We start from the raw sequence: 19,002 nt of genomic DNA, 5'->3' as shown, positions 1-19,002 counted from the left end.
TGTTTTAATGACATTTTCTTAACTCTGGGTTGTAGCAGCCCTGCTGCCCTCTTGATGTTGAGCCTTTTATCCTTTCACTGTAAGACAAATGTTAAAAACCTCGGTGTGCTGTGATGCTTCCTTCAAACTGTGTAGGCAGGTGAGCGCAGTAGTCCGATCTAGCTTTTTCCATCTGAGACAGGTAGCCAAGGTAAAGCCAGACCTTCCAGCTAATGTCTTTCAGTGTGTTATTCATCTCTTCATTATGTGAAGATTACTGCCATTCTCTGCACAGGCCTCTCTTTATCATCTCCAGTTGGTCCGAAATGCCGCTGCTCGTCTGCTAACTGGCATTAAAAGGAAGGAGCCTGTGACCCCAGTGTTGGCCTCTCTACACTGGCTTCCTGTTCCTCATAGGATCCAAATTTAACTTTTTGTTTTTAAATCACTGAACAGTCGAGCCTGCTCTTACCTGTCTGAGCTCCAGAAAGAACCACGAGGTCCAGGTCAAAACGAATGCTATCCATTTCACAGTCTTAAATCTGGTGGCAACAGAGCCTTCTCCGTGGCAGGTCCCAGACTCTGGAAGAGTCTGCCTCTACATATTAGATCTACACATGTTTGGGTTAGCACACACTGACCCAAACCTCTCTTTGTTTTAACAGCCTTAGTCATTGTTGTTGTAGTTGGTTTTTGTGTCTAATGGTTTTATTCCTTCTCTTTTATTGCATCATTTTTGTGCATTTTAATTTGTAAAGCATAATGTGCAGCATGAGCAGCACTGTGGTAGGCAGTGAGCAGAGGGCCCAGTAGAGGACGTCGGGCCCTCAGGCCACGATCATGAAATCCATTTCTAATTGTTTGGTCTGAGACATTGACACTGGTGGCCTGCTGGAGGGCATCCTGTAGAGCTTTGGACATGCTCATTTTCTTTGTCCTTGCACAAATGAGGAGATATCAGTCCCCCCGATCGGTTAAAGGCTTCTACAGCCCCGTCCAACTCTCCTAGAGTAACTCCCTGTCTCCTGGACTCTCCTCCATGCTCTTGAGACTGTGCTGGGAGACACAGCAAACCTTCTGGCAATGACACATATTGATGTGCCATCCTAGAGGAGTTGTACTACCCGTGCAACCTCTGTAGGGTCCAAGTATCTCCTCATGCTACCAGTAGCAATGCTCACCCTATTCAAATGCAGAAATACTGATAAAACAGTCAGAAAAGATGAGGAGGGACAAATGTCAGTGGCCTCCACCTGTAAAACTATGCCTGCTGATTATTTCATTAACACCAAAGCTGCTGAAACTGATAAACTCCTTTGGTACTCAACTGACCAGGTAATTACCTCAGAAGTTTAACTGACTGTACTCTGATAAAAACTGTTCTTTTAATTGTATTTTGGAGCAGTATATTTAAGTTACGATAAGGTACGATCGTGGCTCAAGTGTTGGCAGTTCGTCTTGTAATCGGAAGGTTGCCGGTTCGAGCCCTGGCTCGGACAGACTCGGTCGTTGTGTCCTTGGGCAAGACACTTCACCTACCGCCTACTGGTGTTGGCCAGAGGGGCCGATGGTGCGATACGGCAGCCTCGCCTCTGTCAGTGCGCACCAGGGCAGCTGTGGCTACACCTGTAGCTGCCTCCACCAGTGTGTGAGAGTGAAGTGAAATTTATTTCGGTCAACAACACAGATTATCATTTTACATAAAAGTACTCAATCATACAGCCTGTGGCTTATAATTATCCTATCCTTTACCCCATAGGAATAATCAAATCCTTAGCCAAGAAAATAAATAGCATTGACAAATAAGTTATATAACAGTTTGAAAATAAATCAATGATAAATCAAGAAATGAAATCAACACAAAGTTATTCATCAAACCAAATTTCCATAAGCTTGAATGATACCAATTTTTAAATTCTTCCTGAAAAATGACAAAGAAAAACACATCTTCAGTTCATCATTAAGTCCATTCCATAATTTCACTCCCAAAACTGGCACATCTATACCTAACACTGGTTTCCACTTTAGGTATTTCAAACTTATAAGACCCCCTCAAATCATATTTTCCATCTCTTAGTTTAAACATACTTAGAATACAAAGTGGAACATTCTTTTTCATCACTCGATATATCATTTCTAAAGTTTTACAATACATAATGTCCATGAATTTTAACATAGATGATCCTACAAAAACTGGTTGGTGGACTCCCTATACGCAACTTTATTTATTATTCAGATTGAATGAATAGTGGAATTGTAAAGCGGTTGAAAAGCACTATATAAATGCAATCCATTATTATATGTGGCCAAATAGCATTAAGTAAAAACTAGCTTTAATTGTGGCATATAAAAACAGTGTTTGATCTTTGTCTAATCATATCTACATGTCTACAAGAAATGTGTTTTTTTTGTCTTGTTTTATTGATCATTCATGAACCTTCTAGTAAATTGAACAGAATAGATGTCACTATAAGAATGATGTGATGTTTCTTTCTATTTAGATTTGCAAAGTATTTTAAGATGGAAAATGGGACTGACTACCGCACTCTGGTCAAAGCCTATGCTATCAGGTTTGACGTCTTGGTCAATGGAAATGTGAGTGTGTAGTTTCACTGTCAGTTCACTGAATAAAGAAGTTTACATCCAGTTACCTTTATTTCACAAACACATTAATGATACAGGAATATAAATATGTGTGTAATTTTTTAAAATATATTTTTAAATGATACATCTATAGTCTTGATTGTCATGTTTCTGTTGTTGTTTGTGAATAAAAGAAGAAAACACAAAACACCAGGACTTTTTTGTACCGATCTTCTCCAGGAAACTGAACCTGACTCATACTCTTGTTTTGCAGGCAGGAAAGTTCAACATGATCCCTACACTCATTAACATGGTTGCAGCCTTTACATCAGTGGGAGTGGTGAGTTAACGTTTAGATTTAATCAAATCGTTATAAATGTTTAATTCAGGAGTTTTGTTAAGATTAGTCAATTCTAAAAAGCAAAAGTTTTCCTCTTATCTTTTTCTACCCTTTAAAAAGGAAAATGGAAAGCCTGACATAAAAAATTTTGGTCTAAGAACTGAAGGTGGCTTTGAAGCAGCTTACACCTCAAATGTAAGCCAAAAATCAGGAAGGGGTCTTTATTATTAAGTGGAAAAAATCCAGAGCTACTTGGCCCTGTGTGAAAAGTTCATTGTCCCCTAAGCCTAACAACTGGTTGGGAATTTGAACAGATGTGCGGACATTCTCCATCATGTTTTGGTAAACAGCAGAAGTCGTGCTTCCATTTACCACAGCAAGTCTTCCAGGTGCTGATGCAGCAAAACAGCCCCAGACCATCACGCTGACACCAACATATGTTACTGTGGTATGATGTTTTCTGAAATGCTGTTACTGTTACTCCAGATGTAATGGGACACACACCTTCAACATTTGTCTCGTCAGTCCACAGAGTGTTTTTCCAAAAGCCTGGGGGACCATCAAGATGTTTTCTGGTAAACAAGCCTTTATGGTTCTTTTGCTCAGCAGTGGGTTTCGTCTTTGAACTCTGCCATCTGGGCAACAATGGCCTGCATGGCGGAGTCATGAACACTGACCTTAACTGAGGCAAGTCAGGCCTGCAGTTCTTTGGATGTTGTTCTGGGCTCTTTTGTGACCTGCTGGATCAGTCGTTGTAGCACCTTTGGGGTATCTTTGGTCAGCAATCAATTTTTCACTCAGAGCCATGTAGGTTTGGGTTTTATTTCCCCGTAATAATAAATACCTTCATTTTGTGTACTTGTGTTATCTTGGTACCTGGACTGGTTCTTACAGAGCACTTTTCCACTATAACTGCTTTTTCTATTTAACATTCACACACATTCATTTTCCAATGGATGCATCAGAGAGGAGCTTGGGGTTAGTATCTTTCCCAAGGACATTTGGCATGCAGACTGGACCAGCCAGGGGAACAAACCACCAGCCTTACAAGTAGTAGGTGACCTGCTCTACCACCTGAGTTACAGCCCCCCCTTAAATTGGTGTGGTGATCCGAAACATTTAAGTGTGACAAACATACAAAAAAATAGGAAATCATGAAGGGGGCAAACATGTATTCGCACCACTGTGTGTGTGGTGTCCCTATCCCATGAAAATAAAAGCCTTTTATTACATATTAAAACCTATCAGAAGTTCCTGGACCACAATCTTTCCAATTTTCTTTATTACTGTAATTCCCTTCAATGACCATTATTGTTTCTTCTTACTTTCTAATTTAGATTTAAAGAATGTTTTGAAAATGCTCATGAAAGTGAGTTCATGAGCATTTTCTGCATCTGAAATTAGAGAAGATCCATTAGTGTCATCGTTGTCAGTCAAAAATATATCAAACATCTGCAACTGCTTGTTTTCAGGATGAAACAACCAACATGTGCAACACCGCTTCATTTTTCCAAATTAAGGGACATTCATATCATTAGTTTATTTGCTGTTGTTTTCTAAACTTACAATAGATTTTCTATGTTTAGACCCGAACTCTTTCATGGCATGCATTTTTAAACTCTCTTTGCTATTTAGGCTGTTTGGGACCTGATTAATGTAAAAACAAAGAATTACCAGATTTTTTTTACCTGATTTTTCTTTCTGAGAGAAATGAGATCCACATATGAGGATATTTGCTTTAAATTTTGATAGAACAGAGGCAGTATAATGTCCTCGTAATTGGAAATCAGGCCCTTGTAGAGCAACATTTTGTATTTTGGTCTAGATATCCCAAAATGTGATGTCCACATATGTGGACGCCAGGTCCTAGGAAGTTAATATATTTATTTAGGCCACTTATATTTGGAAGCCAGGATTATTAAATAAATACATAATGGGTTACATTTGAGGTGTGATTAAAAAAAGTCCCAAATTGATGAATATTGACAAAAAGGTAAAGCATCCATGATGCTTCACACAAAATTTTGGTTAGGTTGGAAAAGAGGTTGATTTTATTTCTCAGTAGAAGTTCAAGGTTAGTGGGGAAATCAGTGCTCAGTGTTCAGAAACAGACAGCTAGAGAACAATCTGAAAATAGCAGCTGTGCTTGAAGATGTCTGCACATGTCCTAGAAAATGATCTTAAACTGGTGATCATCAAAAATTCAATCAGGTTAGACTTTTGATTTTTATTGGCCTTAAATACCAGAAAAAATGAACTGAAACTAAATGGAAATGAAGCTGTGGACCAAGGGGTGGTGACAAGTGACATTTTGGAGGTTGAAGGGGCTCGCTTGTAATTATTATTATTATAATTATAATTATTATCATTATTATTATTACGTAGGGCACAGTGCTGTGTGACATCATACTGCTCAACTTCCTGAAAGGTGCGGAGCAATACAAGGCCAAGAAATTTGAAGAGGTAAAATACCCAGCTCTTAATCACGTTTTAATGTGCACGTTATCTGATTTTTATTGGTGACCATGTTGCTGACATGTAAGGTTAAAACATTATTACATTAAAACACAAAAAGGCTCAAAGTTCAGCAGAACGCAATTTGGAAAAAGTGCGTTTTAAAAAATGGTTTTAAAAAGGACACCCAGCTTGAACCCCTTTCACTTTTGGCAATTCATTCAAATTCTTGGGGTCTTAGATCATATTTAACTCTTGACTCTCTTTTCTGAACTAATCAGATTTCAGGCCTGCTTAAAGAACAACTGTTGCGGGTTCAGATATTGAGGGTGAACACAAAAACAATAATGGTCCAGAAGAGCTTCGGTCAAACAATGATTTTAATGAACACGTGCGTGGGGAGATGAACACTGCACACAGACAGCATCGATCTCCAAATGGTGGAGCATTACTCAAACTCTTATAGCCACTGTTGACCCCCACCTAGTCGTAAAAGCCTAAACATTCACATTTTCCTAACTCCTAGCGAGCCTGACTTATGGCCTTGGCTCCCTATTTTGTCTGCCTTTAACAACGGTGGGAGTGAAGCTCCCGTGGAATGTGCTCTGTCTCCTCTACTATCAGAAAAAGCAAAGTCCTGACTCTCTGAAAACAGTATTTCTTATAACTATAACAGGGAGTGCAGAATTATTAGGCAAGTTGTATTTGTGAGGAATAATGTTATTATTGAACAACAACCATGTTCTCAATGAACCCAAAAAACTCATTAATATCAAAGCTGAATGTTTTTGGAAGTAGTTTTTAGTTTGTTTTTAGTTTTAGCTATTTTAGGGGGATATCTGTGTGTGCAGGTGACTATTACTGTGCATAATTATTAGGCAACTTAACAAAAAACAAATATATACCCATTTCAATCATTTATTTTTACCAGTGACACCAATATAACATCTCCACATTCACAAATATACATTTCTGACATTCAAAAACAAAACAAATCAGCGACCAATATAGCCACCTTTCTTTGCAAGGACACTCAAAAGCCTGCCATCCATGGATTCTGTCAGTGTTTTGATCTGTTCACCATCAACATTGCGTGCAGCAGCAACCACAGCCTCCCAGACACTGTTCAGAGAGGTGTACTGTTTTCCCTCCTTGTAAATCTCACATTTGATGATGGACCACAGGTTCTCAATGGGGTTCAGATCAGGTGAACAAGGAGGCCATGTCATTAGTTTTTCTTCTTTTATACCCTTTCTTGCCAGCCACGCTGTGGAGTATGGGCAGAAATCTGTGCCATCAGAAACTGAATTTGAATAAGTTAAATTTGAATTTGGATTGCTGACGACACAGTGGTGTTGGGTGCCATCTCCAACAATGATGAGACGGCCTACATGGATGAAGTGAAGAATCTGGCATCGTGGTGCCAGGACAACCACCTCCAGCTGAACGTCAGCAAGACCAAGGAGCTGGTGGTGGACTTCAGAAGGGGTCAGCACAGAGACTACAAGCCCATTATCATCAATGGAGCTCCAGTGGAGAGGGTGCAGTCCTTCAAGTATCTTGGTGTCCACATCTCCTCAGACCTGACATGGGCTGCCCACATTCAGGTCCAGACCAAAAAGGCTAGGCAGCGCCTGTATCACCTACGACAACTGAGGAAGTTCAGGGTCTCTCCAAAGATTTTCTATACAGGCGCTGTGGAGAGCATCCTCACACAGAACATGACATCGTGGTTTGGGAACAGCTGTGTGAAGGACCAAAAAGCTCTCCAGAGAGTGATCCGTACAGCAGAACGCTGCTGCAGGATTGCTCTCCCCCGCTTCAGGACACCTACACCAGGAGATGCCGGACTAGAGCAGCGCAGATACTGAAGGACCCGTCCCATCCTGGCAACAAACTGTTCCAACTTCTGCAATCTGGTAGAAGGTTCCGCATCTTCCGGGCAAGGACAGAGAGACTCAAGAGGAGCTTCTATCCCCAAGCCATCCGTGCCCTAAACACACACACCCGCCCTCTCACATCATCTATAATTGACTGAGTCAGGACTCTTCCAGACACTCTAAACCAAGGCACAATGTACATTTCAATTCCTTTAATTTTAAATATGTTTATATTGTCTATCCTGTAAAATAGTCAGATATCTATTCATATTAATGTACAGAATTCACCTGCTTGCTGCTACTACTGCACATTCACCCAGTGTATATACTATATGTGTATATATATATAATGTTCCTCCTCTACCCCCCCCAATTTTTGCACATGTCGAGGAGCGTGTCAGGCTACATTTCACTGTGTGTTATACTTGTATAACTATGCATGTGACAAATAATAAAGAACCTTGAACCTTGAACCTTGAATCTGAATTGTAACTTGAATAAATGCTTTTGAAAACTGAATTTGAATTAGTCTAATTTGAAATTGAATTTATGGTTTGAAAATGATCATCACTAAATTGAAATTGAATTTTATATTTTGAAAATGAATGGATTTGCTTTGAAACTGCATTTTATCCTTTAAAAATTCAGCTCTCGAATAATTTCAGTTTCACTTCTCACCATTCAGTTTCAGTTCCAAAATTCAGTTTTTTGGAACTTACATCCGGTTCCGGTTCAAGCGCAGATTAATAGAACTACGTTTTACTAGCGGACCGAAAGTACTGACGGGAATTATAATTTCACCCTCAGATGAGCCAAGCTACGACTGTCAGGGAAGGTGATGTAGGTTCAGAGCATATGAGAGTGGTTAAGTTTGTCTCTTGTCTAGATGAAGGCACAAGAGGGATCAATGGCAAGGCGTAGAGATTCAGTATCTTCAGTCTTCAGTGGACACTCCATTTCTGGCACAAAACACCTGTAAAAGATGGTCGATTTAGGAGGTGACCCGACAACTTCAGCCTGTCAAACATAGCAATGGAGCAGTGTGTTTTAAAAAAAAAAAAAAAATCTAATTAAGCATGCACTCAGTACCCTAAAAATTATTATGGTAGTTAAACACAGTGATAGTTGTATATCACATTATATCACTTCAAACAGAGGTGATCCAGTAATGCTGCACTAATGAATTAGACTAACTATTCACTTTAGCTAAAGTTATGAAGTTAGCTAAAGAGTTGGGATGCTGTGTAAGACATAAATAAAGCTAAAACACAAAGGTTTGGACACCGTTTTGCATGTTTCCCTACTGTAGGGGTCTCTGCAAGCATACAGAGGGGCACTCTGAGAGGGTCCAAGATGACAACTTTGGAATTCTACTAGAAACAGTCGATCATATTTGTTTGTCAAAGCTGAATTCAGGGCAAACTACGCTAAATTACCGTTTTTAGCTAACAGCTACAATAAGCATAACAGTTACTGTATGGCTATCATTTGTTAACATGACGCTTGTTCTTATACATGTAATACATTTATTACCAACCTAAGAGTTCATCCGCTGGTCATTCGACATGACAAATGACTTCTGAAGTCTTAATTCAGCTCAAGACGCTGTAGATTCCCGTCAGTAACACTTTCGGTCCGCTAGTAAAACGTAGTTCTATTAATCTGCGCTTGAACCGGAACCGGATGTAAGTTCCAAAAAACTGAATTGTAGAACTGAAACTGAATGGTGAGAAGTGAAACTGAAATTATTCGAGAGCTGAATTTTTAAAGGATAAAATGCAGTTTCAAAGCAAATCAATTCATTTTCAAAATATAAAATTCAATTTCAATTTAGTGATGATCATTTTCAAACCATAAATTCAATTTCAAATTAGACTAATTCAAATTCAGTTTTCAAAAGCATTTATTCAAGTTACAATTCAGATTCAATCTGAGCAATTCAAATTCAAATTGAACTTATTCAAATTCAGTTTCTGATGGCACAGATTTCTGCCCATAGTGGAGTACTTGGACGCGTGTGATGGAGCATTGTCCTGCATGAAAATCATGTTTTTCTTGAAGGATGCAGACTTCTTCCTGTACCACTGCTTGAAGAAGGTGTCTTCCAGAAACTGGCAGTAGGACTGGGAGTTGAGCTTGACTCCATCCTCAACCCGAAAAGGCCCCACAAGCTCATCTTTGATGATACCAGCCCAAACCAGTACTCCACCTCCACCTTGCTGGCGTCTGAGTGGGACTGGAGCTCTCTGCCCTTTACCAATCCAGCCACGGGCCCATCCATCTGGCCCATCAAGACTCACTCTCATTTCATTAGTCCATAAAACCTTAGAAAAATCAGTCTTGACATATTTCTTGGCCCAGTCTTGACGTTTCAGCTTGTGTGTCTTGTTCAGTGGTGGTCGTCTTTCAGCCTTTCTTACCTTGGCCATGTCTCTGAGTATTGCACACCTTGTGCTTTTGGGCACTCCAGTGATGTTGCAGCTCTGAAATATGGCCAAACTGGTGGCAAGTGGCATCTTGGCAGCTGCACGCTTGACTTTTCTCAGTTCATGGGCAGTTATTTTGCGCCTTGGTTTTTCCACACGCTTCTTGCGACTCTGTTGGCTATTTTGAATGAAACGCTTGATTGTTCGATGATCATGCTTCAGAAGCTTTGCAATTTTGAGACTGCTGCATCCCTCTGCAAGATATCTCACTATTTTTGACTTTTCTGAGCCTGTCAAGTCCTTCTTTTGACCCATTTTGCCAAAGGAAAGGACGTTGCCTAATAATTATGCACACCTGATATAGGGTGTTGATGTCATTAGACCACACCCCTTCTCATTACAGAGATGCACATCACCTAATATGCTTAATTGGTAGTAGGCTTTCGAGCCTATACAGCTTGGAGTAGGACAACATGCATGAAGAGGATGATGTGGACAAAATACTCATTTGCCTAATAATTCTGCATTCCCTGTATAATGCATCATAAACAATATCATTCATTCACAATAAATCAGCAGTCTAATGTAATACAAATAAGTTTAACACATGTAATAGTTATCACCTTCTTCTAATTCAGGAGAATGCAAACTAAAACTACATAATAGCTTCACAATCCTTAATCAGGGGCATAACATGGCGTAAGATAATATTATAATCTCACACAACCTTACTGTAAATGCAACAAAAATGAGTGAGTGTGCATCTGTGCAGCTATGCTTGGAAAAACCCAGAAACTATTCTGTTGGTTATTCAAGCTCTATCTTTACTGATATTTACTGAGGTGTGAAAACTTCAAAAGGAAACCACTTTGAAAAGTTCACTTCATTTGCCATCATTTGACTTTTCAGACAAATTTTCAGTTTAGTTTTGTCACAGTTTGCCGGGGCAAGCCGTGTGAATAATAATGGATCCAAACTGCAGGCTGCTGAAGTGGAGGGTGAGTTTATTTGCAACCAAAAGGTACAACAGACAGGGTGGCGAGGAACAGAACGGTGAAAACTCTAAACTGGGAAAACTAAATAAAACACTAACCGGAATACGAACGTGACTTGCAGGGAGAATGACCAGAGAATCAACACAGAAGGGTGGAAGGGAAATAACACAGACGAACCAGCAATTACTATGACAGAAGACACAACTTAAATACACTCAGAGAACACAGGGAGATTACATACAGGTGGGAACACAGCTGGGAGTGATTAACATGACGAGACTAGGGAGGCAAACTGAAAACACTCACATAAGACACAGACCTTCACAATAAAACAGGAACTTACACAAGAAAAGACACAAACTAAGAAACGTGGACTAGATACAGGAACACACGGGAAGAACAGAGTAAACACTAACCAGAGAATTAACAGAACCACAATCACGAAGAGAAAACACAAAACGCTGGGTCAAAAGGACCCAGGATCATGACAAGTTTCTTATTGTGATAGCCCGGTCCTGTGTGCAGCTGTGTTCTCTTTCCCTGCTTATCTCATGTGTGTGTATTTAAGCCCATAGTTTTCCTTTTTATATTTTGTGTCTAAGCGTTTTGCTGTGCGGCCCCTGTTTAGGACTACCTTTAAAACCTGGTTTCTTCAGCCAGCTGGACTTGCTGCCTCACCTAAATAAAGGTGTATTTTTGTCTATTATTTACCACGACACTAGTGATGTGTTGGTCCCAAACGAACAAACTCTTAGAGCCGGCTCTTTGAAGTGAACGATGCGAGCCGGCTCCTAATTGGGAGCCGTGATTTTTTTTTTCTTTCTCCCATCCTCTCTCTCGCACTTTTTTCGGCTTCACTCCGCATGCGAGCCTTGTGCTTTACGCTGGGAAGAGGGGAGAGGGGCGGTAGTTACACTCGCAGTCAAAGCGTTCTCACTCCCGAGGCGTAACATGTCGACGTTTTGTCACGTCCCGCGGCGTTCCTGAGGAACGCGAAAGGAGACCTTCGGCGTTCTTATGGTACGGGTCATGGCTGGAATCCAGTGCAATGACGCTCCCGCGGTAATAACCCAGCCCTAAACCTAACCTTATCCCTAGCCCTGACCATAACCTTATTCCTGACCTTAACCAGGACTTTAATGATGTTAAATAGCGTGTTTCTAAGCTATTTGAAGAAAAAGAGCAAACATGTGTAGATTCAGTCCAGACGGTTCGCATATTTCCTCTTTTTTCCGAGGTCGTCATTTAGGAACGTGGTGGGTAGCCGAAAACGTAATATGGTGATGATTTGTCACCTAGCGTAAAATGTTACGCTTTGGGAGTGAGAACGGGTTGTCGCAGTAGCACAGAGAGAGAAAGAGAGCCAGGGACAACAACGTCACATTAGAAAGGTATAGTAATCATCCACAACTATTTTCAGTTGCAGATGATAAAGGATTCAGAAAGTTTATTCATGCATTGAAGCCTATGTATGCAATTCCAAGCAGGAAACACCCTAGGCCTATATGACTGAGAATGTGCATCTTCTTTTTGTTTTGTTTTGTTACGCTTTAAATTTGTTTAAAAGGAAAAAGCTGAAAATTTAAATAGTTAAAAGTTGAAATGTAAATAGTTGTTTTATTGTATTTTATAATTTATTTATGACATTTTATGTGGAGTGAATAAATAAAAGTATATTTACAGTGGCCCCTAGAGACAAATCATGTACAAATTCCAAAACACAGCAGAAATGCTCCAGGATCCTAGTGGCTACACAAGCCAGCAAGTACCAACGACCAGATTTGGTGTGTGGTAGTAACAGGTAAATGAACACTTTTTAAAAAACCATTTGAATATATATGAGTGTTTGTGTATAAATACACAAACAATACACATATGCTTTCAGTTGTGTAATTTAAATGATCTAGGTAGCTGTTTTGGAAGTTTAGTTAACGCTAGAAATGTGTTTTTGTCACGGCGGGGTGCGCCGATGTGTGTGGAAACAGGACCCAAAAGCAGATGACGACGAGGAGTAGTAAGGGTTTAACGGAAAAGTGATCCTTTAATGATAACGGCAAGGAAAAACCAGGAAACCAAAGCAAACTGTCAAAACACTAAGAAACAAAACACTAAGAGGTACTAAGACCAAAAACTATAACTATAACTGTGGTGGAAAATAACAGGCTAAGACTAAGACTATAACTGTAACTCTGGTGAGATAAACAGACGACCCGACAATGGCATGCAGAAAACAAAGGGCTTAAATACATACATGAGGTGATCAGGGGAAGTGGAGACACATGGGGGAACAGCTGACTGACATAAACCTAATGACAGGACCAGGAGAGGAAAGCTAAATACAATGAACAAAGAACACATGACACTGTCAGAATAAAACAGGAAACACTAAAACTAGACATGACAATACAAACTTAACAAACCTAATGCGTGATGAATGATACAAGAACCCAAAACATAGAAAACCAGAGGAACAATAAACAATAACTGCCCAAACTAAAGACAGATAGGAAATGACACAAAACTAATCACATAACAAAATGAGACAAATACAAACATGAACTCAGAGTGCTGGGTCAGAGACCCAGCCTGTGACAGAGCCCCCCCCTCAAGGGCGGATTCCAGACGCCCGAAAACAACCAGAAAACAAACACAAAAACAAAACCACAACCACAACAACCCACCCAGGGCGGGCGGAGGGGGACCAGGACGGAGGGCTGGAAACAAAACCACAAAACACAAAGCGAAAACACAGAGCAAACACAACAAGGGCACAAGAGGCCGAGACCCAGCTCCAGGAGGGCGACCATGAACCCGGCAGAACAGGAGTGAATGGCGAAGCAGTTCAGGTGGCCGCCCCGGAGGTTGACAGCAAAACAAAAGAAAGTTCAAAAGTTCAGGTGGCCGACCAGGAGGCCAACGGTCCAGCAGTCCAAAATCCATGAGCTCAGGGGGCCGACCCGGAGGTCGAGAGCACAGCAGGTCAGAGGTCAAAGGTTCAGGGGGCCGACCCGGAGGTCGAGAGCACAGCAGGTCACAGTTCATCAGTTCAGGCGGCTGACCCCGATGGCAACGAAGTCCAGCTGACGGCCCGGAAAGCGGCCGGCGATTCCGAGGGGCAAAACGTGGCTTGGGCAGCGGCAGCACAGCCGCGGGACCAGGCGAGGCCAACACAGAAACAGAGGCCGATGCTGGACCAGGCGAAGCAGAAGCCGAAGCCGGACCAGGCGAGGGCGAAGCAGAAGCCAAGGCCGAAGCCGGACCCAGCGAGGGCGAAGCAGGAGCTAAGGTCGAAGCTGGACCAGGCGAAGCACAGGCCGAAGCTGGACCAGGCGGAGGCGAAGCAGGAACAGAGGCTGATGCTGGACCTGACGATGGCGAAGCAGAGGCAGAAACTGGACCAGGCGAAGCAGAGGCAGAAGCTGGACCAGGCGAAGCAGAGGGAGAAGCTGGACCAGGCGAAGCAGGAGCAGAGGCAGAAGCTGGACCAGGCGAAGCAGGAGCAGAGGCAGAAGCTGGACCAGGCGTAGCAGAAGCTGAGGCTGGACCAGGCGAAGCACAGGCTGAAGCTGGACCAGGCGAAGCAGAAGCCGAAGCTGGACCAGGCGAAGCAGAAGCCGAAGCCAAAGCTGGACCAGGCGAAGCACAGGCTGAAGCTGGATCAGGCGAAGCAGAAGCACAGGCTGAAGCTGGACCAGGCGTAGCAGAAGCTGAGGCTGGACCAGGCGAAGCACAGGCTTAAGCTGGACCAGGCGAAGCAGAAGCCGAAGCCGAAGCTGGACCAGGCGAAGCACAGGCTGGAGCTGGACCAGGCGAAGCAGAAGCACAGGCTGGAGCCGGACCAGGCGAAGCACAGGCTGGAGCCGGACCAGGCGAAGCACAGGCTGGAGCTGGACCAGGCGAAGCAGAAGCCGGAGCCGGACCAGGCGAAGCAGAGGCAGAACCAGGTGACAGTGAGGCAGCCACAGGTGGTGGCTGGACGGGCTCCTCGGGCCCTCCAGCTGACGTGGCAGGAGGCTGTGTAAGTTGCAGCAACACACAGTCTATAGTGGGTGAAATGAGTTTGTATGAGTTCTCAGACTGAGGTGTGGCAGAACCAGGCGAGGCGTCGTCCTCAGGCTGAGGCGCAGAAGCAGCAAGCGGTAGCAGGTGGCGGCACGGGAGCCGCAGGTGGTGGCGCTGCAGCCACAGGTGGTGAAACAGAAGGTGGCCAGACGGGCTCCTCGAGCCCGCCAGCTGACGAGGCGTGAAGCTGGACGGGCTCCTCGGGCCCTCCAGCTGACGTGGCATGAGGCTGGTGCGGTTCTCCTGAACCCCCAGCTGACGAAACATGAAGCTGGCTGGGTTCTCCTGAACCTCCAGCAGACGAAACATGAAACTGGCTGGGTTCTCCCGAACCTCCAGCAGACGAGACATGAAGCTGGCTGGGTTCTCCCGAACCTCCAGCAGACGAAACATGAAGCTGGCTGGGTTCTCCAGAACCTCCAGCAGTCATAATACAATTTGTTTTGTCTCACTCGAACTGAAGATCAGGGGTCTGGATCTATAATGATACAAACTCTTTTTCTCTCTTTCTGTAGGTGTCCGACAACCCATCCGAAGGCAATGGACTGTATCGTTCCCAACTGTCTCTCAGACAAACCATGACAAAGTCCAATGACTCAGGGGCATTTTCTATTGAACCTTACAGCTAAATGGACAGCATACGTGTTTATTTCATGTTTTATTATCCAGCAGTACCAAGGTGAAACCATGTCTTTATGTTGTTAGAGATAATACGTAGAATGCTGAATTATTGCTGCTTTGCACTGATTCAAGTTGGATACAAACAAGGACAAAGACATAAAATGAAAACAAAAGCATGACTATCTTTGCATGACTATCATTTGGCATGCGACAGGAGCTCAGGATTTCTGATGTGGTCTGGCTTTTGAAAAGAAATGAGAACTGACTGAAGTTACCGTTTTAACAATAAAGTTAGAAACAAGATAACTGTGATGAACTGGTTCTTGTTTAGTATTTCTATTGTGATTTCCACTCTCATTCATTTACTAGTGATGTGCGGATCGATCCTGAAATATCGATTCCTCCGATACCAATCATTTATGTTCTTGAATCGATTCTCACATTAAAATATCAAAATTTTAGTAATTTAGGGTAAATTTGTAGTTTATCATTAACAAGAACACAGTGGAAAGAAACTATAACATTCTAATTGCCTACATTCAAAGGAACTACTTCCTCTTCCGCCTTTCATAGTCATGTGCGAAATACGGCTGTATAAATGTCTCGCAGCCCCTGGTGTGCGCACTCACAACAATGGCTGAGCGTAATTGTGTGGACGTATTTTACCTCCACAAACAGCTGAGACGTGGTTTGCATACATGTGGCAAAAAAGTGAGGTGTTGTGGCCATACTTACCAACCTTGAGACCTCAGAATCAGGGAGACATTCAAAAGGGCTGTTTATTACAGTGTTTATTTATCGGATAAAATACGTTAAATGTCACCGTTATTATTGGCCGGCCCGGAAACAGCGGGGGTGTCCAAATTCAGAGGCTGCTTCCACCTGAGGACCCGGCCTTCGCGGTCTAAAGAAAGCCAGGTAGTACCTCACGAGCTCCCTCGGTGGAGTGAAACTCTGCCGTCTGCTTCTTGCTCTCTAAAATATAACCAGGCGCTGACGTAAACTCTCGACTGTCTCACACTTTGTTTATTTAGTTTTATTCAGCTGTGTGAAAACCCGGAGGAACCCTCCCGAGGGATTAATAAAGTTACATGTAATTTAATCTAATCTAATAACTTTAATCTCAGCCAAACCAATTTAATCACGAACAAATAAAACACTGAAAAAGCCAAACAATAACATTTTTAAGTTATCAAAGTGACTTATATATCATGTTTAACCCGAGTAGCGAAAGACCGCGGGGGTTTGAAGACGATGTGTCGGTCGGCTCAGATATTTGAAGTTTACACAGCTACATTCTGAAAATATGTTAAAAGTTTTTTTGCGACCCAGAAAGAGAAATAAGAGTAATATTAAAACTAAGTCGCTGCCTCCATTGTTGGAAACTGGAATTGGCTGGGCCGCGCTATGAATTCTGCGATATGGTTTTTCAATTTTGTTGTCCGGGTGGAAAATTGGAGAAATTCAGGAGAATGGTGGCTCTGGGAGATTTTTGGGAGGGGCACTGAAATTCGGGATTCTCCCGGAAAAATCGGGAGGGTTGGCATGTATGGTTGTGGCAACATCACTAACCTTGTCAAACACCTCAGAGTAAATCATATCACAGAATATGACGAGCGTATGTTGAGACGAACTGAAGAGGAGGACAGGGAAAGGTGCTGCTAGGGCGAGACAGACGTCTCTCATGGAGTTCTTTAGTGCTGCAGGCAGGCAACGTGTTCAAATATGCACAACTTCAGGTTTTTATTTCTATATGATGAACTCTGCATTATTAAGTGATAAGAACAAGTAATCTGATGTCCTGTAATCATTATGACGCTATAATTTGAGATACAATTAATAAAATAAGTTTTTGTACAAAGTATCGGTAAATGGCCTATATAGCGCTTTACTAGTCCCTAAGGACCCCAAAGCGCTTTACATATCCACCCATTCACAAACTGGTGATGGCAGCTACATTGTAGCCACAGCCACCCTGGGGCGCACTGACAGAGGCAAGGCTGCCGGACACTGGCACCACCGGGCCCTCTGACCACAGTAGGCAACGGGTGAAGTGTCTTGCCCAAGGACACAATGACCGAGACTGTCCAAGCCGGGGCTAGAACCGCCAACCTTCCGATTACAAGGTGAACTTCCAACTCTTGAGCCACAATCGCCCCATCGGTATCGGATCAGTATCGTCGATACCACCCTGAATATTACTTGGTATCGGATCGGAAAGGAAATCAGTGGTATCGCACATCACTATCATTTACGGTGTGTAATATAGACTGATTGTGGTTTGGTTAGATGACAGCAGATACGACCTGATATGGTTTTTCAACCATAGTGATGGAAAGCTTGGTATCCTTTCTTCATCTTCTTGTTCTTCTTTGTGCCACAGTGGGTCACCTGCCTCCATCTTGCCCTATCTCTACCATTCTTTCCTGTAACATCAACCCTCTGTGAATCTTTCCTGCAATCTACCTTCTTAACTCCTGCGTGGCAGCTCCATATTCTACATCCTTTGCAAAATATATCTACCACCACTCCCCTGCAGATGTCCGAACCTTTTCCCTTTAACTTTGTCTCCAAAATGTTCAACCTGAGCTTTCCCTCTGATGTATTCATGTCTAATCCTAACCAACCTCGTCACTCCCAATGAAGACCTTAGCATTTTTAACTCTGTCATGACTAATAATTTTCATAATAGTTTTTGTCAACCTTTTTTTTCTGACGAAAACACAACTGTGATAACACGATGACAAAAACTATGATGAAACTTATTGACACTTTCATCGAGTAATAAAAATGAGATGTAAATGTTCTGGAGTGATGAGATCCAATTAAAACTAATTAAGATGTGTAGAAAGAGGGGATGAGTTTGGAAGTGATCCAAGCAGAAGTTATCTCCCTATGCAGTAAGGTTAGTTTGGTAGAGATGCTCCCGTGCTCCCTGTTTCTCATGAAAAGGTGACAAAATGTGAATACCTGGAAGTATATAGTATCAAATGTGCACATTCCACATTTGATGAAAAAACAGATAAGATACTTTATAAACCGTGAGGAGCAACTCTCACTGGTTCAAAACACGACGTACTTTATGCTTTAGTCAACTGAATCAACTTCAGATTCACTGTAGCTCTACTATATTTTATTCAGTCAACTAAAAATAGACTCAAAGAATTTAGATGCCTTAATTAATTGAGTAAAACTACATCAAAGTTTTCTGTCAAAATGAATGCTGCTGACTGTTAGGGTGCCTGGGTCATCAACGCAGTTTTGAGTTTTCATTATTATTGAACTTTGATTTTGATATTATTTATCATTTCTAGTCTTTGGTTTCTTTATTAGAGCTCTGTCTTCTGGTTTCTGTCTGTGTTCCATAGTTACTCTCTCTCCCCTGGCTGCTGTGTCCCCTTGTCAGGTCTGCGTCTTTGTGTTATGTTTCCTGTTTTACTTTGAAGTCCGTGTCTCATATTTTGCCTCATTGCGGTTTATTTCAATCAATCAATCAATCAAAATTTATTTATATAGCACATTTTTAAAGACCGAAGTACACCAAAGTGCTTTCCAGTAAAATCATGATACAGATAAAAATCAAAATATAAAATATAAATTACAGATATAAATAAAATATAAAATAATTACATAATCTAAATGCAAAGCTAGATGTAAATTAC

General features: G+C 42.1%; 1 protein-coding gene across 3 annotated transcripts in view; it reads left to right on the top strand.

Annotated features, from left to right (window-relative positions):
• Window positions 1-15,790, top strand: part of p2rx3b (purinergic receptor P2X, ligand-gated ion channel, 3b) — a 38,424-nt gene extending 22,634 nt beyond the window's left edge. For 2 of the 3 annotated variants that reach the window (XM_086294566.1, XM_086294565.1), the window contains exons 9-12: window positions 2,481-2,574; window positions 2,837-2,902; window positions 5,288-5,365; window positions 15,235-15,790. In XM_086294566.1, coding sequence (XP_086150692.1) covers window positions 2,481-2,574; window positions 2,837-2,902; window positions 5,288-5,365; window positions 15,235-15,348 — 352 coding nt within the window. In that variant the 3' untranslated portion in view covers window positions 15,349-15,790. The remainder of the gene's footprint in view (window positions 1-2,480; window positions 2,575-2,836; window positions 2,903-5,287; window positions 5,366-15,234) is intronic. The other variant, XM_086294567.1, reaches the window with a different exon arrangement.
• The last annotated feature ends 3,212 nt before the right edge of the window (window positions 15,791-19,002 follow it).

The sequence above is a fragment of the Aulonocara sp. 'chitande type north' Nkhata Bay genome, linkage group LG6 (genome assembly GCF_057382095.1).
Source record: "Aulonocara sp. 'chitande type north' Nkhata Bay isolate Kocher_YH1m ecotype deep benthic linkage group LG6, A_spYH_male_GT1.1, whole genome shotgun sequence".
Lineage (NCBI taxonomy): Eukaryota > Metazoa > Chordata > Actinopteri > Cichliformes > Cichlidae > Aulonocara > Aulonocara sp. 'chitande type north' Nkhata Bay.
This window is presented reverse-complemented; position numbering and strand designations above follow the sequence as displayed.